The sequence below is a fragment of the Paramormyrops kingsleyae genome, chromosome 16, assembly GCF_048594095.1.
Source record: "Paramormyrops kingsleyae isolate MSU_618 chromosome 16, PKINGS_0.4, whole genome shotgun sequence".
NCBI classification, from domain to species: Eukaryota; Metazoa; Chordata; class Actinopteri; order Osteoglossiformes; family Mormyridae; genus Paramormyrops; species Paramormyrops kingsleyae.
Window position 1 is genome coordinate 33,501,255 of NC_132812.1, and position 27,533 is coordinate 33,528,787.

Here is a 27,533-nt window from a genome sequence, read left to right on the forward strand (position 1 = left end):
GTGGGTACTCAAGCTAGGCAGCCCGATGTGCACAGCATACCCTCCGTGAAGTGAGCTGGGGAGACGTGAAGGCGTTTTCCCCGCAAGGATCAATGAAACTTCTATTATTGTTAATTTAGACGTGCTCAGGCACTACTACAGAGGGTTGAACAATAATTATTTTTCTTCCCTAAAACTGAATGCCCAGCCTAAACCATAAGTCCTAGACTGACCAAATTTGGCAACAAGATTACTATTCCTACCCACTACTCAGTAACACTGACCCGTCCCAGTCAGTCAGATGGGGGCGCTACAGCACCCCGATTTTCATTTCTGCCTATATCTCCAGACCTGTCAAGCCAACAGTTGAAATTTATTGCCAGTCCAATTTACTATGTCATGACGAATTTCAACTGCATATAGAACTTGGTTCTCCATCTTTGCCTTTTTGCATGATTTATAGTTGTTTGAAAACAGGTTATTTTGTTAACCTCCTCGGATTTTCGCCCAACATACATAAATCTGTTGTCATTCAAACCAGGAGACAGTAAATTTGAAGATTTACAGAAAAAACTTAAACTTTCGGTAAGGTACAGCCACCAGCCACACCCTGACTGTACTGTTGTCTTGCCCATTTCAATCAGACAGCTATATCTCAGGAATGCTTCAGCCAATCATTACAAAATTTGGCTCACTGATGTAGGACGGTACCACAGAGAGACCCTCCAAATTTCGTGTCGATCGGACAATTGGGAGCGCTACGCCACTGTCAATATACATCTAAGACCCACCTAGGCTCATTGAGGTAAAATGAGTTACCAGATCAGGTAGGAAGGTGTCTACCGATCTCACCTGTTTTAACAACAGCAACGGGTGGCTCAGTGGGCTAAACTTGTATGCTTGTAATCAGAGGGTCGCAGGTTCGAACCCAGCTTCGGTTGGTACTCGAGCTAGGCAGCCCGATGTGCACAGCATACCCTCCGTGAAGTGAGCTGGGGAGACGTGAAGGCGTTTTCCCCATGAGGATCAATGAAACTTCTATTATTGTTAATTTAGACGTGCTCAGGCACTACTCCAGAGTGTTGAACAATAATTATTTTTCTTCCCAAAAACTGAATGCCCAGCCTAAACCGTAAGTCCTAGACTGACCAAATTTGGCAACAAGAATCCTATTCCTACCCACTACTCAGGCCCACTGACCCGTCCCAGTCAGTCAGATGGGGGCGCTACAGCACCCCGATTTGCATTTCTGCCTATATCTGCAGACCTGTCTAGCCAACAGTTGAAATTTATTGCCAGTCCAATTCACTATGTCATGACAAATCCAACTGCATATAGAACTTGGTTGTCCATCTTTGCCTTTTTGCATGATTTATAGTTGTTTTGAAAACAGGTTATTTTGTTAACCTCCTAGGATTTTCGCCCAACATACATAAATCTGTTGTCATTTAAACCAGGAGACAGTCCTTTTAAAGATTTAGAGAAATAACTTAAACTTTCGGTAAGATACAGCCACCAGCCACACCCTGACTGTACTGTTGTCTTGCCCATTTCAATCAGACAGCTATATCTCAGGGATGCTTCAGCCAATCATTACAAAATTTGGCTCACTGATGTAGGACTGTACCCCAGAGAGACTCTCCAAATTTCGTGTCGATCGGTCAATTAGGAGCGCTACGCCACTGTCAATATACATCTAAGACCCACCTAGGCTCATTGAGGTAAAATGAGTTACCAGATCAGGTAAGAAGTTGTCTACCGATCTCACCTGTTTTAACAACAGCAACGGGTGGCTCAGTGGGCTAAACTTGTATGATTGTAATCAGAGGGTCGCAGGTTCGAACCCAGCTTAGGTGGGTACTCGAGCTAGGCAGCCCGATGTGCACAGCATACCCTCTGTGAAGTGAGCTGGGGAGACGTGAAGGCGTTTTCCCCATGAGGATCAATGAAACTTCTATTATTGTTAATTTAGATGTGCTCAGGCATTACTACAGTGGGTTGAACAATAATTATTTTTCTTCCCTAAAACTGAATGCCCAGCCTAAACCGTAAGTCCTAGACTGACCAAATTTGGCAACAAGATTACTATTCCTACCCACTACTCAGTCTCACTGACCCGTCCCAGTCAGTCAGATGGGGGCGCTACAGCACCCCGATTTGCATTTCTGCCTATATCTACAGACCTGTCAAGCCAACAGTTGAAATTTATTGCCAGTCCAATTCACTATGTCATGATGAATTTCAACTGCATATAGAACTTGGTTCTACATCTTTGCCTTTTTGCATGATTTATAGTTGTTTGAAAACAGGTTGTTTTGTTTACCTCCTCCGATTTTCGCCCAACATACATAAATCTGATGTCATTAAAACCAGGAGACAGTCCTTTTAAAGATTTAGAGAAAAAACTTAAACTTTTGGTAAGATACAGCCTCCAGCCACACCCTGACTGTACTGTTGTCTTGCCCATTTCAATCAGACAGCTATATCTCAGGAATGCTTCAGCCAATCATTACAAAATTTGGCTCACTGATGTAGGACTGTACCGCAGAGATAACCTCCAAATTTCGTGTCGATCGGTCAATCGGAAGCGCTACGCCACTGTCTATATACATCTAAGACCCACCTAGGCTCATTGAGCTAAAACGAGTTACCAGATCAGGTGGGAAGGTGTCTACTGATCTCAGTCATCTTACCCACAGCAGCGGGTGGCTCAGTGTGCTAATCCTGTGTGCCTGTAATCAGAGGATCGCCGGTTCGAACCCAGCTTAGTATTTTGGTATTTCAGCTAGGTATCCTGATGTGCACAGTGTACTCTCTGATGTTGACTGGCCTGTTACACCTGCACTAAAAGCATCTACATCGTAATGTCTGCCTACTACTGAGACCGTCCTGCTCTGTCCTACATCTCCTATCCTGTTATGGCAGTCTAATTCTGTCTGACTTTCTACTACCATGGCCGCCGGTTCTCTGCCGTTATTCCTCTACTGTCCTACCAGTCCGATCGTCCTGCGCTTTGGACCCTTTCGTAACTGCCTGCAGTTTCTAGTTATTATTATTATTATTATTTACTTTCATACTTTTTTAAAAACTTGATTTACTTTTACTTTTTTACTTTTTTTGTTTTTATTTTTTCTATTACTGTTTAATTGTACATATTCTTGTGTTAAACTGTGTTTTTTGATAATGCTCAGGCAAATAGCTTTAAACAGTACTTTCTCTGGCATGCAATGGCTTTTGCACCATACTATAGTGGTGACTAAGAAAGAGGCAGATTGGTACCTGGCTGCCCCTGTAATCCTGGCTCTCCAGGTAAGCCCGGTAATCCAATCACTCCCTTCTCCCCTGGCTCTCCCGGAATACCTGCATAAAAATCAAGAAATTCACTGTATTTTTTAGCGGGGATAACGTATCATTTTTGATGCAGATGTATTTCATTGGAAAAGTCACAGATAATTAAAATGTTGTCTTATCTGAGCGATCACCTTGCGTGCCCTCTAACCCTACATCTCCCTTGGGTCCTGGTACTCCAGGCATTCCTGGTAAGCCGATGCTGCCCTTTTGGCCCTTGTGTCCTGGGTCCCCAGATGGACCAGTTTCGCCCACATGCCCCTGGATGCAGAAACATAGAATTTTGAATGTCTGTCTGACTTTCACATGCATATTTGCCAAATGAGATGTCCATACATTTTCTAACCAGTTATCCTGGTCAAGATCAGGATAGCCCTCGGGGACCCCTAGACCACATTTTTGCTCCCTGCCAGCTTCCTATCAGACACTCCACATTTTTGCTCCCTCCCAGCTTCTGGCACAGCAAAAGCATGGACTGTCTGGGGATCCCTGAGGACCAGGTTGGGAAACACTACCATAGAGCATAAAACTGGAGTAAAATCTGGACAGGATGCCAGTCCAGCACAGGTCACACATATGCTTATGTTCATAACAGGTGTTGACAGATGTTTTGGATGGGCGATAAAATTATCCAATATTAAGGTCCCACAAATTTATTGTCATTGGTGGAAAACCTGCTGATAAAGCATGATGATGTCTCGTTAAGCAATTAAGATGTTCAGATGAGCTCTTTCATTAGAGAGGCTGCTGAGAAGATATGTTTACTCCATTATATTATACCACTTTTAGCTTGGGATTATTAGTAAGTGATCCAATGCACTGTGAAAAACAAAATGATTTCTCACCTTAAGGCAAAAAGGTGGGGGGATTAGGACAACCAAAAAGTAAAAGCTTAAGTAAGAACACTAATAAACACACAGAATATCTATCACAATGTGTACATTATACAATGCAGGAAAAAAGCCTACCTTTTCTCCTTGGGGTCCCAGCACCCCAATTCCTGGCAGACCTGTGTCACCCTTTTGTCCTCTCTCCCCAGGTGTTCCAGGCATTCCTGGATGCCCAAGTGTTCCTGTGATTCCTTTTTCCCCTTGGGAACCAGTTGTACCTGAAGAATCACATTAACATAAGCTAGACCAATCTTTCCCAACCTGGTGATTGGGGACCCCCAGAAAGTCCACAGGACTTACTGTGCTAAACCATCCACAAATGTTCTTGTGAAATACTCATCCATACATTTACAGTCACCGTTCATCCATACCCAGGATTCATCACAGGACACATGTATACACACATAAATATTCACTCTAACAGATCCCTTCTCATACACATCCCTTTTCATACACAGCTAAGACAAAATTTGTCAAAATAATTTTTGACAAATATTATTAAATAGAGACGTATAGAGGTATGTGATGACATCGTATTAACCCTTACCTGGCATGCCCATACTTCCAGCAGCGCCTTTTTGTCCACGTAAGCCAAGTTCCCCCTGTTCTCCAGGTAAGCCAATGTCACCTTTCACACCTATGAGGCATTTATAGCAGCTGTGAAAGTTCTGTTATATTTCCATTGCTTGCATTATAAGTACAGTATCAGTCAAACATCTAGAAACACCTGCTTTTCATGCATTTGTCTCTGTTTCAGCTACATTACTCACTTTATAGTTAAAGGACTCAAGGCAACAACTTCCAGATGTAGCCACCTGCAATGCTTCTCCAACACTTATGAAGCTGTTTGCCCAAGTTCTGTGTACATGTTAGCTATTTGTCTCTAACTCCTTGATCCAACTCATCCCAAATCAGCTCTAAAGGGTTTTGGTCAGGGGATTATGGGGACTGGGTCATCTGTCGAAGCACTCCATAGCTTTCCTTATTCACAAGATAATAGTTATTTATACATAACCTGGAGGTTTGCTTAGGGTCATTATCTTGTTGAGAACAAATGACTTTCAGTAGGTGAGTCCAGACTTTTGACTGGTACTATATATTTTTTATTATTATTATTATTATTATTATTATTCAGCCATCCATTAACTTCCGCTTATCCGAGGTCGGGTCGCGGGGGCAGCAGTCTCAGCAGGGAAAACCAGACTTCCCTCTCCCCGGCCACTTCCTCCAGCTCCTCTGGGGGAATCTCGAGGTGTTCCCAGGCCAGCCGAGAGACATAACGAGAGAGCGTGTCCTGGGTCTTCCCCAGGGCCTCCTCCCAGTGGGACATGCCCGGAACACCTCACCAGGGAGGCGTCCAGGAGGCATCCTAAGCAGATGCCCAAGCCACCTCATCTGGCTCCTCTCAATGCGGAGGAGCAGCGGCTCTACTCTGAGTCCATCCTGAATGGCCGAGCTCCTCACCCTATCTCTATCTAGCCTGGGCACCCTATTGATGCTGCACCGCTTTCCCGCTCTGAGACGCCAGATGGTGGACCAGAATCTCCTCGAAGCTGTCCGGAAGTCGTTCTCCATGGCCTCGCCAAACTCCTCCCATACCTGAGTTTTTGCCTCAGCAACCACCGAAACCGCGTTCCACTTGGCCCGCTGGTACTCATCAGCTGCTTCCAGAGTCCCACAGGCTAAAAAGGCACCATAGGACTCCTTCTTCAGCTTGATGGCATCCCTCACCGCCGGTGTCCACCAGCGGGTTCGGAGATTGCCGCCGCAACAAGCATCGACCACCTTACGGCCACAGCTCCGGTCAGCCGCCTCCACAATGGAGGCGCGGAACATGGCCCATTTGGACTCAATGTCCCCCGCCTCCCCTGGGACATAGGCGAAATTCTGCCAGAGGCAGGAGTTCAAACTCCCTCTGACGGGGATTCCAACAGACGTTCCCAGCAGACCCACACTATACGCTTGGGCCTGCCAGGTCTGACCGGCTTCCTCCCCCATCAGTGGAGCCAACCCACCACCAGGTGGTGATCGGTTGACAGCTCCGCCCCTCTCCTCACCCGAGTGTCCAATACATGCGCCCGCAAGTCCGATGACACGACCACAAACTCGATCATCGAACTGCGGCCTAGGGTGTCCTGGTGCCAAGTGCACATATGGACACCCTTATGCTTGAACATGGTGTTCATTATGGACAATCCGTGACGAGTACAGAAGTCCAGCAACAAAACACCACTCGGGTTCAGATTGGGGGGGCCGTTCCTCCCAATCACGCCCCTCCAGGTCTCACTGTCATTGCCCACATGAGCCTTGAAGTCCCCCAGCAGAACAAGAGAGTCCCCAGGCGGAGTGCTCTCCAACACCCCTTCCAAGGACTCCAGAAAGGGTGGGTATTCTGAACTGCCGCTTGGTGCATAAGCGCAAACAACAGTCAGGACCTGTCCCCCCACCCGAAGGCGAAGGGAGGCTACCCTCTCGTCCACCGCGGTAAACCCCAATGTACAGGCGCCCAGCCAGGGGGCAATAAGTATGCCCACCCCTGCCCGGCTCCTCTCCCCGTGAGCAACTCAAGAAGGTCCAACCCCCCTCAAGGAGACTGGTTCCAGAGCCCAAGCCGTGCATCGAAGTGAGCCCGACTATATCTAGCCGGAACTTCACAACCTCGCGCACCAGCTCAGGCTCCTTCCCCATCAGAGAGGTGACATTCCATGTCCCAAGAGCTAGCTTCTGCAGCCGAGGATTGGACCACTGCAGCCTTCGGCCACTGCCCAACTCACACTGCACCCGACCCCTATGGCCCCTTCTACAGGTGGTGAGCCCATTAGAGGGATTATTATTATTATTATTATATTTTTTTATGTGCTCAGTGCTATGAGAAATGCTGATCTTAGTGCTAATTGTAATCTGATATTGAAAGATATGTTACTGCCTACGTACCCGAATGCCCAGGCAAACCCGGCTCTCCATCCTTTCCAGGCATGCCAGGACTTCCAGGCTGACCTGAGATTCCCTGCAACCCTGTATCTCCTTGGTTACCTAAGAAAAAAATGTACAGCTTCTTTTCAAACATCAGAATTATCAGAACCCAAAGAAATGCAGTCGTATTGAACAAGCATTAATTTTGCATGAGAGTAGATGCAGTATGATTTATAGCCAAAACTGGTTCAGAGATTATATCTCATAACAGCACCAAGCTCATTTACACAAAGGTTTCTATTATACCTGGGTCCCCTGGGTCACCCTTCACACCCTTGACTTGATGAATGTCCGTCGCACTTATGTTCCCCGGAGGCCCCTGGAGACCTCGTTCTCCACTTTCTCCTTTGGGTCCCATCTCGCCAATTTCCCCTTTTGGCCCAAGAGGTCCAGGGTCACCTATCAGAATGAGAAAGTAGTGATGGATGTCACAGATGAGGGTGTCTCTAAAAATTTTGGATCCTAAGAAATCATATCATCTTTGGCCCCTAACATGAAAGCATATCATATTTGGCCCCTTATGTTTTAGGGCCCCTGTCACTCAGGGGCCTATAGAACACAAACAGAAACTGAGGAATGGGAATTAACACAGCTAAATGCATAGACTCTGTATGATGTAATTCCATTGCTGAACGCTAAGGGTATCTGAACCATAAATTCCTTTTATTAGAGTTGTCTTTGCTCACACATACACTAGGGTGTGCTAGAAGTGTGCTGCTGACATATAACCCTGTTTGCGCACCAAGATGAAACCCTCCTTTGTACTCCTATCCTTCCCAGCCTCGACTAGTAAGATAACGAGTCTCAATGATTGGCCCAGGTGCAACAACTAGAGGTATAATGTTCTGCAAAGTTCTAGGCAATACTATCTCTAAATTATGCAGCAATCGGTCTCCTACTGAAGGCCCTATAACTGTCTGGAGAACCTGTTCACCTGTGCTCACTGCCTCAGCACTTGTTGATGTGTATGTACCGGGCAGGGGGGGGGGATTGGAATTAGAAATTGTATGCAAAGCTGAATTGATAAAGTTTGTTAGTCCAAGTAGAAAATAAAATATTCTCTTTATAGAAGAATCAAATCTCTGACTGAAATTCCTACAACAGGCCCTAGGATTCATCTACTCTCCCCCTCTATTTTTGCAGCAAAGAAATTCCGCAAAGCTATGGGCATTGTTTTACAATTCCAAATTAACCAGAAGAGATTTCTGAAGCCATGAATGGTTTCTGCTGCCTCTGAATGGCTCTTGCTGTGCATGCCTGGATGAGGTCACAGACACAGTCATCACTCTAAAGTGTCACAAAGCACACATGCCATTTCCGTATCAGGTAGATACGTATCAGCCTAGAATATACGGAATATATGGTTAAATTCCAGCTTTTCCTATTGAATAACATGAAAAAATGTTGAGTGACGTCTAAATTATTTTTTTTAGTTTATATTATATGATCATTGATGTATATATACATATGTATATACATATACTGTATATAAATACATATATATACTATATATAGTATAGTATATATAATAATAATTAATAATTTTAAAATAATAATAATTATGAGTATCTGCAAGATGGACCTATGTAAAATTAATTTATTTGCCCTTAGATTTTATGCAGTTCTATGACTACATATTTGCACGTTGAATGCCATTATTCAAGCTACAGTGTCCTTTGACAGCATTAGTTTCCTCTTTGATCTTTTGAGACGAAGGGCTGATTTGTATTCAGCATGGCAGCTGCGTTACCTTGAAGTCCTAGAGCTCCTGGACTTCCCGGGAGACCCAGATTCCCTGGCTGACCAGGGGGCCCCATTGATCCCATTTCTCCTTTATGCCCTAGGAATGACAAATAAATAGCTATGGACCATAAATGCGAACGTGACAGAGCGATATCCAGTGTCACATCATTAATTGTTGCTGATGCTGAAATCAGAGTGTGATTGCACCTCGGAATCCAGGAAAGCCGTCTCTTCCCACAGAACCTTCTTTGCCCGGAAGTCCTTTAGCCCCCAGGAGTCCTGGAAAACCCGGAATGCCCTTCTCTCCTGCAGGCCCAGGTATGTCTAAACCAGGCAAACCAGGATAGCCCTTCTCCCCCTTCTCGCCAGTGCTACCTGTAAACGGTGTAAAAGTTACAATATGATTACGGCCCATTTTAATTGTGGTCATGTGTTTGTTCGTTTTTAATTCCACAGCAGACCAGTGTTTCTGGGCTCACTGCAAGGGTCTTTGTGATGACAAGTGAACTAACCAGGAGGTCCAGGTAAACCAGGAGGGCCAGTAGCTCCAGCAGGCCCAGGGTCACCTCTCCCAGCAGGGCCAGGTGGACCTGCAATTCCGTGCTGACCAATGGGACCAGAGTCACCTGGCAACAAAAAACAAAGTGTGGTCTATTCTGAGATTTAAAACGTTCTTATATAATTAAACTGAGAATTTCATTCCGTAATCTTTTCTCCATAATGTTCACATTCTTTCAGATGCTATAATGTTATCATACCAAAGTCTTGTCTACACTGTAAAAATAGGTGATAATTATAACATTAATATAAAGAATTAAGTAGTAACCCTCTGATTAGGGCTGGGCAAGATGAAACAAAAACCATATCTCAGTATTTTCAGGCAGAATAGCAATACACAATTGCAATGTTTCCTTCCCTGTTTGCAAATATACAACAATACAAATTATACAAATTATCTATAGAAAAAAATATTAATTTCAAATAGACATCTAAAAATAAGGACAAAAATAAGTTATCTCTATCACTCCATTATTTTCACCAATGGTTTATGACATAGTTCTCAAAACAGAAGGTGAAGTTTTAGCACCAAAAAAATGACCTAAATCTCACAGTCCAAATTTGAACACATCACAGAATTATATTGATACAAACGTATTGTCTCGTCCTATATCTCATTTGAAAATACACTGATAAACAGCTCAGCCCCACCACTGATGGATTTTAGGCTGCATGGGCTCATTCAGTGCCAACAGCAGCATACCTTTAATCCCTTGTGGTCCAGGTGGCCCTATTTGGCCTAAATGTCCTGGATCTCCGGAATGCCCAACACTGCCTTTTTCTCCGGGAAATCCTGGGACTCCCTGAGACCCTTGCGGACCCCTGGGCCCTGTCAGGCCCAGCCCTGGTTCACCCTGAAACCCAGTGAAACATCTTATTGTCAGATTAGAAACTAAAACATATACACACGCAACAAAGGCAAGTTAAAAAATCCCAAAAAATTACCTTTATTTACAAGAAACCATCAGTTTTATCTTTGGAGAAGGTACCTCTTCACTGTGCATGTGTGCAAAATACACTTGAACCCACTTCTATATATGTAGGCTCATCTCAACAATAAACAGCAAAGTTGTTTTAAACTTAATTGTTTTATAGCTACTGGCTGCTTTATGGAGCACAACAGCATTTTGGTTCATTGAATTTTTGTAACGTCTTCCCCATATCTTCCCCATGCTGGTGGATAACTGAAGGAGTATAGCCTGTGTGTCATTTCATATTCACACCCCGGTGACACAGGAAGTCATGGATGAGCACTTAAGAGATTCTGAAGACTGATGTGCTTAAAAAGCCCAGTTTGATTAGGTATATACTACAACTTTATTCCAGTTTGATTAGGTATATACTACAACTATTATTTAATTTGATTAGGTATATACTACAACTATATTTTAATCACAAAAATTGAAGCTATGGGTGCCAAAAAATGTAAGTAGTTTTTATTAAGATTTTGTTAGAACATAAGAACATAAGAAATTTACAAACGAGAGGAGGCCATTCGGCCCATCAAGCTCGTTTGGGGAGAACTTAGCTAATATCTCAGAGTTGTTAAAATCTTATCTAGCTCTGATTTAAAGGAACCCATGGTTTTAGCTTCCACTACAATAGCAGGAAGACTATTCCATACATTAGATAATTTTACCTGATATTCCTCCTATACTTTACTTAAGCTGATAAAACGTCTTTATCATGGTTGCTGATCATTCTAAAGGGCACTGTAGCTAGGCCACATCTTTCATTTGTGTATTTATTTGAATCTAGGATCAATTTGCTATGTGTCTCTGTCATATATACCTTTTGCCCTGGTTCACCAGGAAACCCAGCTGAACCGCCCAATCCTGTAGGTCCTGGCTCTCCTGGCAGACCTGGAGCCCCTGGTATTCCTGAGTATCCTGAGATATAAAAAACATCGATGGCAGACCATACAAAACACAAGGAAAATTAAATATTTCATTAAACTTTTCTAAGTTCCCCTGGTAATGGGTATACCATGCAGAGATTATGTACCTTTAGGCCCTGGAATTCCAGGCAACCCAGTCCCAGGTAAGCCGTGATCACCCTTCTGCCCTGGGACACCTTGCAGTCCATGGTCACCCTGATGTCCTTGCATACCTAGTAAATATGTAACAGAAATGTCACAATAATTTTTGCAGACCTCATTGAAAATCAAGTAGATTTATTCTGCATATCAGAAAGATGAGACCTTATCTATCAGAATATGTAGCTCAACTCATTGTCATCTCACGATGACTGTAACTTTTACTGAAGTGCTCCCAGCATATGCTGAGAAACGACTGCAGATGATTCTACACACAGTAGTGTGCGTGATATACAGTCATCCTTGTCTCCCACCCTTGGCGTCCTACAGGCGCTTGCATCAAAGCCAAGTCGTTAGCAATTCTTTTCAGTGCTGTTATTAAGTCGCACATTAGGACCCATCGTGCCCTCTACAGTGAACAAGAGAATGACGGATGGTGATTCCTCTATCATGTGAAATAAGTCTTGCACTAGTTCCTCATGTATGGCTCCGCCATGTTAGAACATGTTTCCTAACTACATTCAGTCTGCAGAATTCTTCGCGACCTTCAACAAAAGTCTTACTACCCATCTTTTAAGATTAATGCATGATTTCAACTAAATCATTAATTTCTTTTTAATACCTTTTTATGATCTCAACAAAGAAAAAATAAAAATAGAGATTAGATATGTACTGTGTCAGAAAACTATCAGTATCAGCTGATACAGCAATAACTGGCCGATGGTTAAAGGGTGCCCATATCGCTTTGCACACCCACATACTAAACAGTCATAAAAATGACTGCTGCAATTATTTTAAAGTTGTTAGAAATGCATTTTGCTAATATTGCTCTGTTAAAATTTCACAAGGAGGATCTACTCATAAACATTTCAACACACCAAATTTGACTGCTCACCTTAAGGCGAGACAGTGAAGAGTATGAAGAGATTCTGAAAAACAAATCTGTCCCAATAAAGATGGCTGCAGTGCTGCTGAATAATGCTATTTTGTCAGTAACACAAGCGTTTGATGGCAAAAGAAAATTCAGTGCAGACAGTGTGAAACCAAAAGATATTACTTGGAAAATTATGGAGTTTATCACACTTGATGATCAGCCCTTCTCTGGTATAAATGATATAAATATATAAGATGTATACAGTTATAAAATATAGTGCTCTGGGACTGTTGTTTAATGCCAGAGTTGGTGTTTTCTTACCAAAAAACAAATACTTTTTTCATATTTTTGGAATGTAATTTATATATTTTTTTTATTTATTTGTGTGGAGTGTCCGCTTAAACTTATGTAAGCAGAACCTCCCAAACAATCGGAATTGGTGGTAGTTTTCAAAATAATTAGCTATCAGTATCGACCAGATATTTCCTTATCAGTGCATCACTAATAAAGATATTTGGCCATTTGCAGCCACCCTACAATGTCATGTTTCTCTCATGAAAGCCTAAGTTCCAGTTTTGCACAGAACTACCAGTTTCAAAGATTCATTTAAAAAGAAACCAAGGAAGGGCCAAGTAAATGTAAATGATTACTCAGCTGGTCTTCAGGGAAAATCTCAGACTTTAATATCTACACTAAAGACTTTTAACTAGAAACATTGCCTTGTCTCTTTTGGAAATACCTACTAGTAAGCTCACACTAATACTGACCCATCACCGGTTCACTATTTTGATTTGTGCTTCCATTGAAATGGTCTTACTTGTCACTACTGGATGCTATGTTCATCTGTTTCACACATAGATTCAGTTCCTCCTAGATACTCCTATTATAAGGGGGATAGTGTGTGACTCTGTGGGTTAGGACACTTGGAAGGTTGCCAATTCAAATTCTGTGGTCGGTAGAGTGATTTTACCATTAGGTTCTTGGCCAAGGACCTTAACCCAAAGACTGGAAAACCCTATTCAATATTTAAGACTATCAGAACTCACCAAGCAGTCCAGGGATTCCTGCCTCTCCCAGCAGCCCAGGTGGGCCCTGAGGTCCAAGTGAAGTGACGCCATATCCAGGTATACCTTTAGGTCCTAAAATGAAGAACAGATGTTGCTCCATGTATCTTTAAATGTTTTGTAATCCATAATCAACTTCAAAATACATACACTCAGTGGCCACGTTACTAGGTCTACTTACTTGTAGGTACTACTTGGTAGGATTCACTTTACTTGGTAGGATTCACTTTACTTGGTAGGATTCACTTTTGCCTCCAAAACCACTTAAATGGTAAGTGTATGGAACTGTTATTTTTGCCTTTGTGGCCTTCCCTATCTTTAACAAGCATGACCATTCTCTTGTGACCTCTCACATCAACAAGGTGTTTTCATCGACCAAAATGCCATTGACTGGGGGTTTTTGTTTATCGCACAAATATCTGTAAACTTTTCATTGCACACTGTAGTGGATGAAAATTGAAGGAGAGTGGCCATTTCAGTTATGCTGCAACCACCAACAATCACGCATTCAAAATCCTTTTGATCATGTAGTTTAGCCATTCTAATGCTTAGCTGAAAAGTAAGTGTACCTCTTGACCTGTCTGTGTTTTATATGTGTTCAGTTGCATCCACATTATTTGCTGTTTAGAGGAACACATTATTTACATAAACAAATAGGTGTACCCAATAAACTGGCCACTGAGTAAATGTCCATATACCAGACCCTTAACTCCCTGGGGTCTGAGGCCTCTCAGCCACTTTCGGGGTAGTCTGACATGCCTTGACATTTTAAAATATTTCACCTCTCTAAAAAACATTTATCCCAAAGTGTTACATTTGCTTTTATTCAGCACAAACTCAGCACCAATAATCTGAGACCTCTTAGAATGTTAGTATTCTATTTTTTGTTAAAATCAACTTTAAACATATACTTTTCAAAAACCTATTTTCAGACATGCTGAGAAATTGTAAAAAATCACATTATAGACATTTCTAGGTAAGACTTTTGAGCTCTGAAGCTTATAGACACAGTGGTTGGCTACACATAGGTGAAAGTGACATTCTGAAATTGTATGTGGTTTGATTACTAAAGTGTTAGCACTTTAGAGTGACACTCTCTCAAAGTCAGTGGCCTTCACAATGAATATTGATGAGATAGGTGTCCTCACACCTGTAGTAGTTGGATAAACCTTTATTTAATTCTGACAATATCATAACTTTTTTTAAGCTACCTACCTGGAGCACCTGCTACTCCTTTACGGCCTGCCGGCCCTGGACTGCCCTTCTCACCAGGCTCCCCAGTATGTCCAAAGCCAGGAATACCAGGAGGACCCCTTTCTCCTGGAAGTCCAATTGCACCAGCATCTCCATCTAAACCTCGATCTCCCTTAATACCCACAATTGGCTGAAATATATAAAAACAAATCAAGCAAAATGAAGAATGACTGAACCACTAACTGAACAACTACTGCTAGCAGAGTAGTTGTTATTGCTGCAGTCTACATAGTCTACACAGCGCTGTTATAATAATGAGCTCATGTGATACTGACTGAGTCTCCTTTGGTTCCAGGAATGCCAGGAAACCCGTCTGGTCCAGGGATTCCATCTGGACCTGGCAGTCCTCTGGTGCCATCAGCACCTGAGGCTCCCTTCTCGCCCTTTAGCCCTGGTGCTACGAAGATATCTCCTGGCTCACCATGTGCCCCTGGAGCACCTATCAGTCCTGGAGAGCCATCGATACCCTGTGCAGGTGCACACAATCAAACTGACAATGGCTGCATTCCCAAATTTCCAGAAAGGAAAGGTGGAAGAAGATCCATCATTTTAACTCACCGGATTCCCACGAGGGCCAACAGGTCCAAGCTCACCTTTTGGTCCTTTACTTCCCTCAAGCCCAGGAGCACCTGTCATTGAAATTAGCAGCACATTTGCAACATGGAAAAAATCCTCTGTATATCTTTGGCATATCAAGTATGGGCAGATACCTATATATCATATAAACTTGATTAATGTCATCCACATCAGCTATGTAGAATAGTCCTATCTATAACCTTTATTGTACTTATAAGACATTGTTAAGTACAAATCAATAACCTGAGCCCAATAACGGTCACAAAATCATCCATTCTAAATAGGAAAGTCACTACATTTCTGCATATTATGCTTCAATATTTTACTTCTAAACGTCTGTTTATTCATTTTACCCTGCTCTCCAGTTGGTCCCTGAGGGCCTGGGGATCCAGGACTCCCAGAATCTTCACACTGCACACAGGTGTCTCCTTTATCACCTGTGCAGAACAACACAGGAATAGATGGTAAAGTAACATTGCTAGTCTTATAATGATAATGTCAAACCTCAAATGGTGAAATCTACCTTTCTGTCCCACTTCACCAGACAGGCCAGGAGGTCCTTGATCTCCCACGGCTCCTATGTCAATATTGCAATCTTCATCACCTATGGCACCAACAGAGATACACATTATAGAAGGTAAGTGTCCAGTTAATAAAAAGTCAGACTGCTGCAGAGTCTGCTGTTCAGAGCAATGTTTCTAACTAACGTTGAGTATCAAAATTTCCACATGAGTAGCAGGTGGTGTAATGGTTAGATATATGGACTAACTATTATACATTTTACTTTTGATCCATCCTATATTGTTTCAAACAATCTATTTATCCAGGGAATAAGTTGTTGCTGCAGTTACCATCATGGGGATCAAAACATATATCAACACTAATACTTTTGCTAACCATTATCTCAACTCACAATAAAGACATATTACTGCACATGAATGTCCAATCTGGGTCATACGGTGCGTGTTGACAACTTTTACCTGGAGGCCCACGTGGCCCAGGGGGTCCTGACGGCCCTTGTTTTCCGCTTGGTCCTGGCAGCGATTCCCCACCAGGACCCTTGTCTCCCTTCTCACCAGACTCTCCTGGGAGCCCTTCAGTGCCTCGTGGACCCTCAATAATTACCCCTGTAAAAGGCCAACAGAATTTTTTCCCACAAAATGATACTAGATCCCAAGACTATTCATTGAATTAATATTATCTAACATTGACAGATGAAGAAACAGACATTGACAGATGAAGCGATTGAAATATAGAAACAGGGCCTCCCATAAGGAAGGAAGAAAGGGGAAAATTTTCAGGGACCCAGGCACTATGGTGGGGGGACATGAGTATTTGACCATGGATAATGATAAGTTTGGTTTGGAGAAGGGGGCACTATTTGGTAGAATTTTTAAGGTGCCCAGCCATGTCTTTTTGTGGCCCTGTATTGAGATACAATGACTGCTATTTATATGGATTGAGTTACCTGGAGGGCCAGGATCTCCCAGAAGTCCAGGGACACCTGTCAGGAAAAACCAGACAATATGATTTTAATGAGAAAATATATTTTTAAATGAGCCTATTACACACACCTGAAAATCCACACATGGAAATGCAAAAAGTGCAAATGTAAAAATGAAAATAGAATGCACTGCTTTGGAAAGCCATGGGTTGCAAAGCCTTACCAAAGTGTACATACCTTGTTCTCCTTTTAAACCTGGGGACCCAGGGCTGCCTGGAGGGCCAGGTTCTCTATCAATCTGTTTCAATCAGGTTTAGCCCCACATCAGTCAAATGTGCATCAAAATCATTTCAATATTAAACATGCATTTTCATTCAGCAAAACTTAAACATCTCTCCTTTTGAACAGCAAGACGTGAAAGTCCTACAAAAGCAGCCTGATTTACTCACATATCCAGGGGGTCCCCTGTCACCCTTTTCACCCTGTAAGAAGAATAAAAGATATTAATACCTAAAGTGGGTTGTGGTTTTAAAACCCACCCCGGCTCTGTGTGTGTGGAGCAGGTTTTCCCCATGTGTTTTTCTGGTACTTTGGTTTTCTCTCACTGTCCAAAGACAAGTAGAGAGGCCCCTGGGTACCTGCTTCTCTCCAATGGCTAAGCAGTTGAAAGATCGATAGAGAGAAATTTATTGTGATTCATATTGAAATTATGTATGAAAAATGCAGGATGAGTGAACCACCAATGGTATCAACCCTAAAATCTCTTTTTGTGTAAGACAGTTGTTTAGTTAACAGGATGGATACCAGGGGAGGACATTTCATTTCCAGAAAGTAAAAATCCAAACCAGGATTTTGTTTCAACCAACCAGTTGAATACTCTGTGACTGTTACTCTTTATACTCAGCTGGTTGGTTGAAATAAAATCCTGGTTTGGATTTTTACCTCTTTGGGCCTGAATTGTCCGCCTCTGGTGGATACAGTGCATTTCACCTAGTCATATAGATTTTAACATCGACACGTTAACGACATTTCTAAGTTTCTAAGTTACTCTGGTGTGAAATCACAAAGTAATTTTGATATGACTGATGTGAGTGAGAGAACATGAAAGTTACCAGCCATCCATCAATTCCAGGTAGTCCAGGCAAGCCTCTCAATCCCTATTAGAAAGAGCCAAATACATTTTACTGTCTGGAGAACCCGCCATTTTAATGTGAAGCAAAGCTCAATTAAATATTTATTGAAGTCCTTGGCGTATTTCTGCATCTTTCAGTTCTAGGTGTTATAATGTTAAATGATTGGGACTTACTTTTGCACCATTCTCTCCATCTTTCCCTGGTTTACCCTGAAAGAAAAAAGAAACTGTATTTTCTGCATTTTTTTGTTTCTGCCAAGCATCTGGATAAATTTATGACAGAAAACCAGAAACTAGTTGGTGATTTCATTATTACATACATCATATACAGCCTAAGAGTAAAGTATATTAAAAGGCTCTGCAGATAGGCATCACTCACTCTTGGTCCTGGAGAGCCAGGTTCACCTTTGTTTTCACTTGGACATTTTCCCTGCAGAGAAATGCAAACATTACAGCATTGTGTGCCAAAACATTATGTAAAATGTGTAACATGAACAATGCATTATCAAAATTTTATAGTAGAACTCAAGTTAATGAATACGACTGCAGTTTATCTTTTTAAAAATTTAAACATTTCTGGTGGCCATATGCCCGGCAGCTCTAAACTATCTGGTGTGTACTATGCACCATGTGGAAAGCACCGTACTGTATGACAGTGTGACTATCCCAGCCTCACACGCATCTCCCAGTCTCATTCTCACACCTAAAAGTAAGTGCAATTATCCCAGGGCTGAATGGCCTCCTCTTGTTTGTAAATTTCTTATGTAACCCAGTCATAAGTCGGGGGCAGTCTGTATGTACACTAACAGTCATTGCATTTGTCACCTAAAGAAAGTATTGTATTTTTAACTGGCTGCTTGGAGAGCAATTGAGGGTTATGTCATAACTTACTTTCTCTCCTTTGTCACCAACTTCACCTTTGTCTCCCTATAAAAATGTATATATTAATCCATACTGAAACACGGCTTTTGAGAGAAATGATTGTCATCCTACGTATAATGACATACTTATTATTACAATTTTATTATTCCATGCCAGTACCTTGGGTCCTAGTATATACTCAGTAGGAGAACCCTGCACATGATAGATGCGTGCGGGGGGTCCTGGCTCCCCCCTGGGTCCTCGCAGCCCCTACCAAACAAAGACTATGAACTGAAAGGCCTGGAAAATCAAACCTCTCAAGGTACGTGGAACTACAGTAAATAACTCACCAACCTTTTCTCCCTTTTCACCTAAAAATGACAGCTTGTCACCCTACGATAAGGAAAAATAAAATAAGATATAGTTAGATGCTCATTGACACAGCATGGCATGAAGTAAAAAAACACATGTGCTTGCTTACCATCTCTCCTGGGAGGCCAGGAGTCCCTGGAAGTCCCTGCAAAGGCACATGTTTACTGAGCTTACTCAGGATTCATCCAAATTTACTCAATATGAGTAAACCCTCTACTGTAATTAAAAATGTCATGCAAAGGCACATGTTTACTGAGCTTACTCAGGATTCATCCAAATTTACTCAATATGCAAAGGCACATGTTTACTGAGCTTACTCAGGATTCATCCAAATTTACTCAATATGAGTAAACCCTCTACTGTAATTAAAAATGTCATGCAAAGGCACATGTTTACTGAGCTTACTCAGGATTCATCCAAATTTACTCAATATGAGTAAACCCTCTACTGTAATTAAAAATGTCATGGTTTAGGAATTACTCAGGGGTACTACTGCACTCAAGGGCATTAACAGATCATGTCTAAAAGCAGACTTTATGTAATACTTTATAAAATTTGCCAAACAAAAACTAAATATGATGGTCCTGCTTACTTCAGATCCCTGTGGTCCTGGTGGTCCAATTGGTCCTGCGATTCCAGGAAAACCTTGTTGTCCCTGTTGAAATAAGCAGAATGTATCTATGGTGTGCCGGACCATAACGGTCCAGATTACATTGTAACAAAACCATGGCTGCTCCCAATTCTTCTGAATCTCGATTACTTGACAGATTTGTTTTTTGTTCTGGCCTAGGACTGACAGCTGTTATAAAACATGCTCCCAGTTTAGAAATAATATACAGCATTTATCCATATAAACCTCAGTAAGTAGACTTTTAGTTTAAGATTTATGAACTTAAGAGTCAAAAGTGTTTCATTTTTGTTGCTTTTGGACTTATTCATGTTAATTATGATTATGACCAACTGACACAATTGAGTTTCTGGTTAAATATACCTACCAGCTGACCTGGTAGCCCAGCAAATCCTTTCTCTCCTTTTTCTGGGATTGTCCCTCTAATGATCCCACCAGCTTCACCCTTTAAGATTGTCATAAGACACATAAGATCCAACACAGAAAACCATATTTACATTCAAATGCACTTTGTAGCTGCAGAGAAATGTTAGCACAGAACGAATATAACACAATTCCACTCCATTTTCCTTACCTTCATTCCTGGTGTGCCAGGGATACCCTGAAGAAAAGATCACAATAAATCTTCAGCTGCACTATATATATATATATACTGTATGCGCCGATTACAGGGCAAACCGCTGATATTAAATGAGAAACATGACTATGTTTTTATTTGTATGACTAAAAATGCTCGTATTCTTGCAGAATAAAGGATAGTATGAGTTAAACAAGTTCAATTAACAGGCAGTGGAAGTTAATGTCAGTTCAAACACAAATCCATTGGAACAGGGATCCCCTCACTCCTGCATCATACGAATTTTACCCAGATGAACTCACAGGTGGACCTTGTGGGCCAGGATGTGCTGGGACACCATCAAAACCGCGTTCTCCCTGGAAGACATGACACATGGTGCCACTTTGATATATGTGAAGGTAACTAGGAAGGATGCAGGTTCAGTCTCCATAGGAAGGGCTGCACCTTTAACCTTAAGCTTGGTCATCTGGTTTCCCCTGAGTGGAACCAGGAAATAAATGCAGTTCTTTCGATTCAGATACTCCTGGGCCATGCTGTCTGAAGCTTATGTTGTCCTCCCCAAATTATGTTGTCCTCCCCAAATTAAGGTGCTACAAAATACGATATGGCACAGTCCCGTAAAACTGGTTGAAAATATAAAAAATAGTTTAGCAAAAATTTCCCTTCTCAATGATTACCACAAATGACGTATGATTACCTTTGTCCCATTGCACCCTGGGATTCCTGGAACTCCAGGTGGCCCGTCTTGGCCAGGAATACCCTGAAGGATTAAAAAGAATGTGATTAGTGTGCACTTTCATAAACCAGACAGGCCCTAAAGACATAAGTACATCATGTGCTTAGCATCTCATTATGGTAGCCATGCAGATCTGAAAATCTGAAAATGACTTTTAATTCCTTTAGACACACAGAAATGTCCAACTGTATGTTGCCGTTCCTGTGAAGTGCTGTTCTGTTATAGCACTTACTGGAAGTCCTGGGTTGCCTGGGAAACCTGGTACACCAGTGCTGCCCTGCAATATGACAAACACCAAGTCAAAGCTGTGATACACAAAAAGAACAATATGGTACATCACTATAACGGACACCACAGGGGATCAATCTATAAGAACATAAGAACATAAGAAATTTACAAACGAGAGGAGGCCATTCGGCCCATCAAGCTCGTTTGGGGAGAACTTAGCTAATAGCTCAGAGTTGTTAAAATCTTATCTAGCTCTGATTTAAAGGAACCCATGGTTTTAGCTTCCACTACAATAGCAGGAAGACTATTCCATACTCTGACTACACGCTGTGTAAAGAAGTGCTTCCTCAAATTTGTTTTAAAATGTTCTCCCGCTAATTTCCACTTATGGCCACGAGTTCTAGTATTTAGACTAATATTGAAATAGTCATTTGGCTGAACAGCATCCAGACCCGTTAGAATCTTATAGACCTGAATCATATCCCCCCTTAGTCTCCTTTGCTCAAGGCTGAACAGATTCAGTTCCATTAACCTCTCCTCGTAAGACATTCCTCTAAGACCAGGAATCATTCTCGTAGCTCTTCGTTGCACCTTTTCTAAGGCAGCAATGTCCTTCTTGAGGTATGGTGACCAAACCTGCACACAGTATTCTAGGTGGGGTCTTACCAAGGAATTATATAAGTGTAACATCACCTCCCTTGACTTAAACTCCACACATCTAGAGATATAACCCAACATTCTGTTCGCCTTTTTTATTGCTTCCCCACATTGGCGAGAGTGGGACATGGAAGCATCAACATACATACCGAGATCTTTCTCGTAATCAGCTACCTTTATTTCAGTGGAACCCATAAAATATCTGTACTGTATATTTCTGCTCCCTGCATGGATTACCTTACATTTATCTGTGTTAAATTTCATCTGCCAGGTATCAGCCCATTCGCTAATTAAATCCAGATCCCGTTGAAGCCTCTCTGCTGCTAGATTAGTATCTGCTACCCCGCCCACCTTAGTGTCGTCTGCAAATTTAACCAGTTTACTGTATGTATTCGTGTCAATATCATTAATGTAAATTAGGAACAATAGTGGTCCTAAAATTGAACCCTGCGGTACCCCACTATAAACGGAGGCCCACTGTGACATAGTGCCTCTAATAACTACTCGCTGCTTCCTATCAGTTAGCCAGTTTTTGATCCAAGCTGCCACAGTTCCTAAAATTCCTGCAGCTTTAAGCTTTAACAAGAGCCGTTTGTGGGGGACAACATCAAAGGCTTTCTGGAAATCTAAGTAAATCACATCATAGGCCTTTTTGTGATCAATTTCACTTGTAGCTTCCTCAAAGAACTCAAGCAGATTCGTTAAGCAGGATCTACCTCTCCTAAATCCATGTTGGCTATCCTTTATAATGTTATTTGCATCTAGGTAATCTACCATTTTCACTTGAATTATAGCTTCCATTATTTTTCCAGTAATGCTAGTTAAACTGATTGGCCTATAGTTTGCTGGATTACTTCTATCCCCTTTTTTGAATATGGGTGTTATATTAGCATGCTTCCAATCTGATGGTACCACACCCGAAGATAACGATTTCTGGAATATTAAAGTCAAAGGTTGGCTAATAATATCCCTCATCTCTTTCAAGACTAAAGGTAGGATGCCATCAGGCCCCTGCGATTTATTTATTTTGAGTTTAGCTAGGCTTAGTATCACATCAACCTCAGTTATACATATATTGGTCATAGATGATGCTGTATTCGTATTAATTGGTGGTAAGTTACTTGTGTTCTCTATTGTGAACACCCTTGAAAAATAATCATTAAACTCGTTTACCATATCAATTTCGTTATCAATTATAAGGCCCTTACTATCCTGCAAATTAGTGATTTGTATGTCTTATGCACCGACGGTCAGCATAATCGGAGCAAAGACCAACAATAAAACCATCATTCTAGACACTTACATGTCTTCCTTTCAATCCTGGTGCTCCTGGGTGGCCAGAATCTCCCTGTCAATATAATTGAAACACTGAGACAAACAGAGAGAAACCTAACAATCCTAAATAAGTACACACACCAGTGGCCAAAACTGTGGGCATTTTTGGCATTACACTTTAAAAAGTACTACACAAATATCAGTGGTAATGTTTATAAACGAGTGAAGAATGTTACAAATATCATACATTAGAAAATCAAACAAGTCACTGGAGCAACAGTAAATAAATAAATAAAGTTCTGCAATCTCTAAAAATTGTGGACGTGTTTCCACAATTTTGGCCACTAGTGTACATGGCATTGCCATTTGATGAACACAACAATAACATCTCATTGGCCTTGTAACAGAAACAGTCCATACCGGCCTCTAGAACTTCAGCATAATAGTTTAATTACTTAATTTTTTGCCAAAGTCTGTTAAGTAGAACATGACAGTTGTCAACTTTGAAAGTGTAGGTTAAGGGCAAATGAAATGCAAACTAGCATTTCACTGATATTATGTGTGTAGTATTTAACATCTACAGATGTACTGTCTCTGACCTCTGACTTGTAGACAGCTGTGTAGCCATTAGCCGTTTTGGATCGACACCGCAGAAGCGAATGTGTGCAAACCCTTAGCTGTGCAGAGTATCCATCTAAATTTATATGCATTGAAAACTTGAGACACCAACAAATCAAAGACAAAAACACCAGATGGTGCTTATCCTTTTGGACCAGCAAATATTTGTAACATAGATGAACCTGTAAAATGCTAACTGTATGAAACTGGCAACTGAAAATTTGTAGAGTCGTATTAGGGTTAATCTGTGCCACTTACTCACCTTTGGGCCCCTTGGCCCCACTGCACCCTCCCCTCCTTGTAGTCCAGGAAAGCCCATCTTGCCCTGCATACCAGCATATCCCTGTGCACCCTGTCACCAGCGTAACAGCAGTTACAGGTCAGGCATTTTAAAATGTTATGATCTAAGTGTAATTATCATAAATTCTCAACATGACATATTACATTTCATTCCAAGTAGAGCAGTATGTACCAGTTTAAATTTGCAAAACAAATATTATACACTAGTAAAAGTAGAGTACATAAAGAGATCTTTAAAAAAATAAATAAATGAAAAAATTCCCTGTCCTGTGGCAGCATTTCACAACCAGAAAGCTGTTAAAAAAACTATCCCGGATGCAGTAGCTCACCACTGGAGCAATAAGCTGAAATCCATCTGTTGAACACTGGATGGTTTGGTCCTATAGCTTTGGTAATAATAACAGCTGTTGCAGCTGTTCATATAAGGCTTACACTTAAATGTACACTATTGTTTGAACTATTATAATTGTGTCCTGGGAAAGTCTGTCATTTACATTTCAGCTATTTTGTTACCTAGACAGTCAGTCAATATCTTCTAACACTGAAAAATTTGAATGAGCAATGCATAATATTATAGTTTAGCTATTTGTATCCCTCTACTTGCCACTAGAGGGAGATATAGCTCACTGCATGGTTGCATGGTGTTTCCCGCAGTGTTTCCTTATTTGGGTCTGTAAATTCATCTCTGACATATCGATGCACATTCATAAACATGTTGTTTATTTCATCTCTGCCCTTATCAGCTAAATTATGTTACTATGAATGAGATAATTCTGTACTAATTGCATTAACAAAATAAGTAATTTCATTCATTAATTTTATTTGTTCAGAAGTCTGCTTCATGTTGCAAACAGAAAAAAAAACCACAAAAGTAAAATCTGAAAACAATCTTAAATTTTCTTATTTCAGCAGATTTTACACACACACACACACACACACATAAACAGGTTTGTATTCACTGTCCATTCATTTCTATAGGAGAAACCCTATTCCCACAAATGACAACCTTAACCATAAGTAACCAAACAAAATACAAGATTTTTGGCATTTTTAGGTTTTGACAAGCTTTGATTGCAGTCAGATTTTACTAAAATTGAGTTACCCCTTGTGGGGACTGAAACAAATGGTCCCCACAACATCAAGATAACAGGTTTTTATCACATTGTGGGGACACTTGGTCCCCACAACATAATATATAAATAACACACATACACATACACACACATACACACACGGATGCAATGTACAATGTTCAGGTGTCCTTTTTATTTATTCTGAATTTCCTCATTCAGGCTATGTCCTTTTGTGTTGCTCTGTTTTACTTGGCAGGCAGAATGGGAAACCAAAAAAAGTTTTGGAGAGCTTCTGTTCTATTCATTGGCCCCCTCTGCTCCTGGATGCTTTCAAATGGAGGTACGGAGGCACATAATGACATTTCCAGTGTACAGCAATGAAACTCCAAAACAGGTCTTACAATAAGATGTAGCTAAGGAAAGGGTGATTTTTTATGTGAGGTGATTGTGGCGGCAAGATTTAAGTTGAGTTATTGGGAGACTGTTAAAGTATATAAAAAAGAGGAATGGAGCTGAAGATACAATGTCCACTTATCCACAAATCATCAGTGTGCCAACTGTAGTAGCTCTGCCGTCTTTGTCATTACACCAGCCAACACGACATATAAAGCAAATCTATAATTCATGACACACAATGTTACAGGGATTCATGTTAATCTTGGTTAAGATGTTTGCTAAACGTTAGACATAAGTGAAGAAAATGGAGCTGAGTTGACAGATGAGTGATGATGACATGGGATCCTCTCTCACACTAAAGATAAGTAACAGACTTACCTTTTCCCCTTTGATGCCATTGCAGTCACACTTGCCACAGGATGAACCTGAGCACCCCTAGAGAAAGAAGACTTACTGTTACTGCCTCTTATGAGTCATTTGCTTAAAATGCAAAAAAGCAACATAACATGTGGGCATTGGACACTAGGACCTGACCAGCATGAACATTTCATCTGTTACCGATAAATTTTAAGGATGGAATTCATTAAACCGTACCTTTCTGATTGATATGATGACCAGATTTAGCTATATGTCCAAAGCTGGTCGACTGTCTCACACGTTTCATATGTCTAACCACTTTCCTTTGGTCTTTATTATCTGTAGGTACACATACATTCTGTCACGGCTCAAACCTAGACTGATCCGTAACACTTACCGATAATCCCAGCGACAAATTATAAGCACTTTCTCCATCATAATTGTTTAATTAAAGAGATATTATTGATGCTTTATTGATGGGCTATTAGCCAATGTCAATAAGTCTGTGAAACCATAATATCAATTAATATCAGCAAACTGGTTTATATGCTGGTCGAGACCTACTGGACACAACATTGAGCTACATGGTAAAATGCTGTGTTCAACGGAACAAAAATAAAATAATTAATTTCCTGCCATCTTTCAGGGTCACAGGCAGCCTGTAGCCTACCTCTGTCCGAATAAGACTTTTTTGAGCCAGGTTTGTCTAAGGGGAGTCACTGCGGAAGCTGCAGATCTTTGTGTTCTGATAGCTATTGCAACATCAGATGGATTCAACATTTGTCTGTACCAGGTGTCACCAAGGCTGGATATTTCAGCAGCATTTTAAGATGTAGATAGGGCCCCAACAGCAGCTTTAGCATGGGGCCCCCAATGCCCCTAAATTCAGCCCTGGGTATCACTACCACTCATTATCATGCGATTGAATCGTAAAAACATGTTTAGGAGCATTTGGGGGGCAGATATGACAGGTTTGTATCTCAGTGCCGGCAACATCTGAGAAAATTTCAGAGGCAGCTTTTGCAATGACTAAGATATTAAATATTCCAACTGGATAACCATGGGAATAATCAAATTTTACACTTTGTGCTGGACCAGCTGGAATCCTTTAACACACCACCCTCTGAAAAAAAACAATGTCCTTGATAATGTCAGAGCCTGGGAACTATGGCAGCTGGAATCTCATATGTGGGACACTCTGCCAAAATCTGAACACATCTGCAGGATCACAGTTACGTTTCTCATCTACACTCAGATGAGTGGGACCAGGCTGGGTTTTGTCTCTATCTACAGGATAGTTTTGTCTTCCTGTCTTGCAAATGTACATTGATATATTATCTTCATAGCTTAATCCTGAAATCTACACTTGCAATTGCCTCTGATTAATGTAACATAGAAACTATTGCTTCAGTAAATATCCAGTTACCTAATATCTGCATATTTGTCATGCTGCACCAGTGAACAAATCATAAATCACTGCAAACGTTGCCATTTTTCCCACTCTGAAAATGATGAGCGTGGTCCCGTATTCATTGACGCAACCCAGAAGCACTGGGTCCAGAAATTATACAATGAAAGCTTTGCT

The 27,533-nt window shown here is 41.3% G+C and overlaps 1 protein-coding gene across 3 annotated transcripts in view; it reads right to left on the bottom strand.

Moving 5' to 3' along the window:
* LOC111843663 (uncharacterized) overlaps nucleotides 1-27,533 on the bottom strand; it is a 74,342-nt gene that overhangs the window by 37,333 nt on the left and 9,476 nt on the right. For all 3 annotated transcript variants that reach the window (XM_072700638.1, XM_023811407.2, XM_023811406.2), the window contains 38 exons: nucleotides 25,970-26,026; nucleotides 24,085-24,174; nucleotides 23,233-23,277; nucleotides 21,277-21,321; nucleotides 21,006-21,068; nucleotides 20,611-20,664; nucleotides 20,306-20,332; nucleotides 20,099-20,176; nucleotides 19,696-19,758; nucleotides 19,213-19,248; nucleotides 19,086-19,124; nucleotides 18,912-19,001; nucleotides 18,762-18,797; nucleotides 18,250-18,300; nucleotides 18,045-18,080; nucleotides 17,851-17,895; nucleotides 17,188-17,220; nucleotides 16,976-17,036; nucleotides 16,763-16,798; nucleotides 16,275-16,421; nucleotides 15,818-15,898; nucleotides 15,648-15,731; nucleotides 15,277-15,347; nucleotides 14,994-15,185; nucleotides 14,680-14,848; nucleotides 13,447-13,539; nucleotides 11,496-11,600; nucleotides 11,283-11,380; nucleotides 10,195-10,345; nucleotides 9,446-9,559; nucleotides 9,141-9,308; nucleotides 8,941-9,030; nucleotides 7,437-7,589; nucleotides 7,152-7,250; nucleotides 4,765-4,854; nucleotides 4,296-4,435; nucleotides 3,462-3,588; nucleotides 3,259-3,339 (listed from right to left, as the gene is read on the bottom strand). In XM_072700638.1, the coding sequence (XP_072556739.1) occupies nucleotides 3,259-3,339; nucleotides 3,462-3,588; nucleotides 4,296-4,435; nucleotides 4,765-4,854; nucleotides 7,152-7,250; nucleotides 7,437-7,589; nucleotides 8,941-9,030; nucleotides 9,141-9,308; nucleotides 9,446-9,559; nucleotides 10,195-10,345; nucleotides 11,283-11,380; nucleotides 11,496-11,600; nucleotides 13,447-13,539; nucleotides 14,680-14,848; nucleotides 14,994-15,185; nucleotides 15,277-15,347; nucleotides 15,648-15,731; nucleotides 15,818-15,898; nucleotides 16,275-16,421; nucleotides 16,763-16,798; nucleotides 16,976-17,036; nucleotides 17,188-17,220; nucleotides 17,851-17,895; nucleotides 18,045-18,080; nucleotides 18,250-18,300; nucleotides 18,762-18,797; nucleotides 18,912-19,001; nucleotides 19,086-19,124; nucleotides 19,213-19,248; nucleotides 19,696-19,758; nucleotides 20,099-20,176; nucleotides 20,306-20,332; nucleotides 20,611-20,664; nucleotides 21,006-21,068; nucleotides 21,277-21,321; nucleotides 23,233-23,277; nucleotides 24,085-24,174; nucleotides 25,970-26,026 (3,238 nt within the window). The remainder of the gene's footprint in view (nucleotides 1-3,258; nucleotides 3,340-3,461; nucleotides 3,589-4,295; nucleotides 4,436-4,764; nucleotides 4,855-7,151; nucleotides 7,251-7,436; nucleotides 7,590-8,940; nucleotides 9,031-9,140; nucleotides 9,309-9,445; nucleotides 9,560-10,194; nucleotides 10,346-11,282; nucleotides 11,381-11,495; nucleotides 11,601-13,446; nucleotides 13,540-14,679; nucleotides 14,849-14,993; nucleotides 15,186-15,276; nucleotides 15,348-15,647; nucleotides 15,732-15,817; nucleotides 15,899-16,274; nucleotides 16,422-16,762; nucleotides 16,799-16,975; nucleotides 17,037-17,187; nucleotides 17,221-17,850; nucleotides 17,896-18,044; nucleotides 18,081-18,249; nucleotides 18,301-18,761; nucleotides 18,798-18,911; nucleotides 19,002-19,085; nucleotides 19,125-19,212; nucleotides 19,249-19,695; nucleotides 19,759-20,098; nucleotides 20,177-20,305; nucleotides 20,333-20,610; nucleotides 20,665-21,005; nucleotides 21,069-21,276; nucleotides 21,322-23,232; nucleotides 23,278-24,084; nucleotides 24,175-25,969; nucleotides 26,027-27,533) is intronic.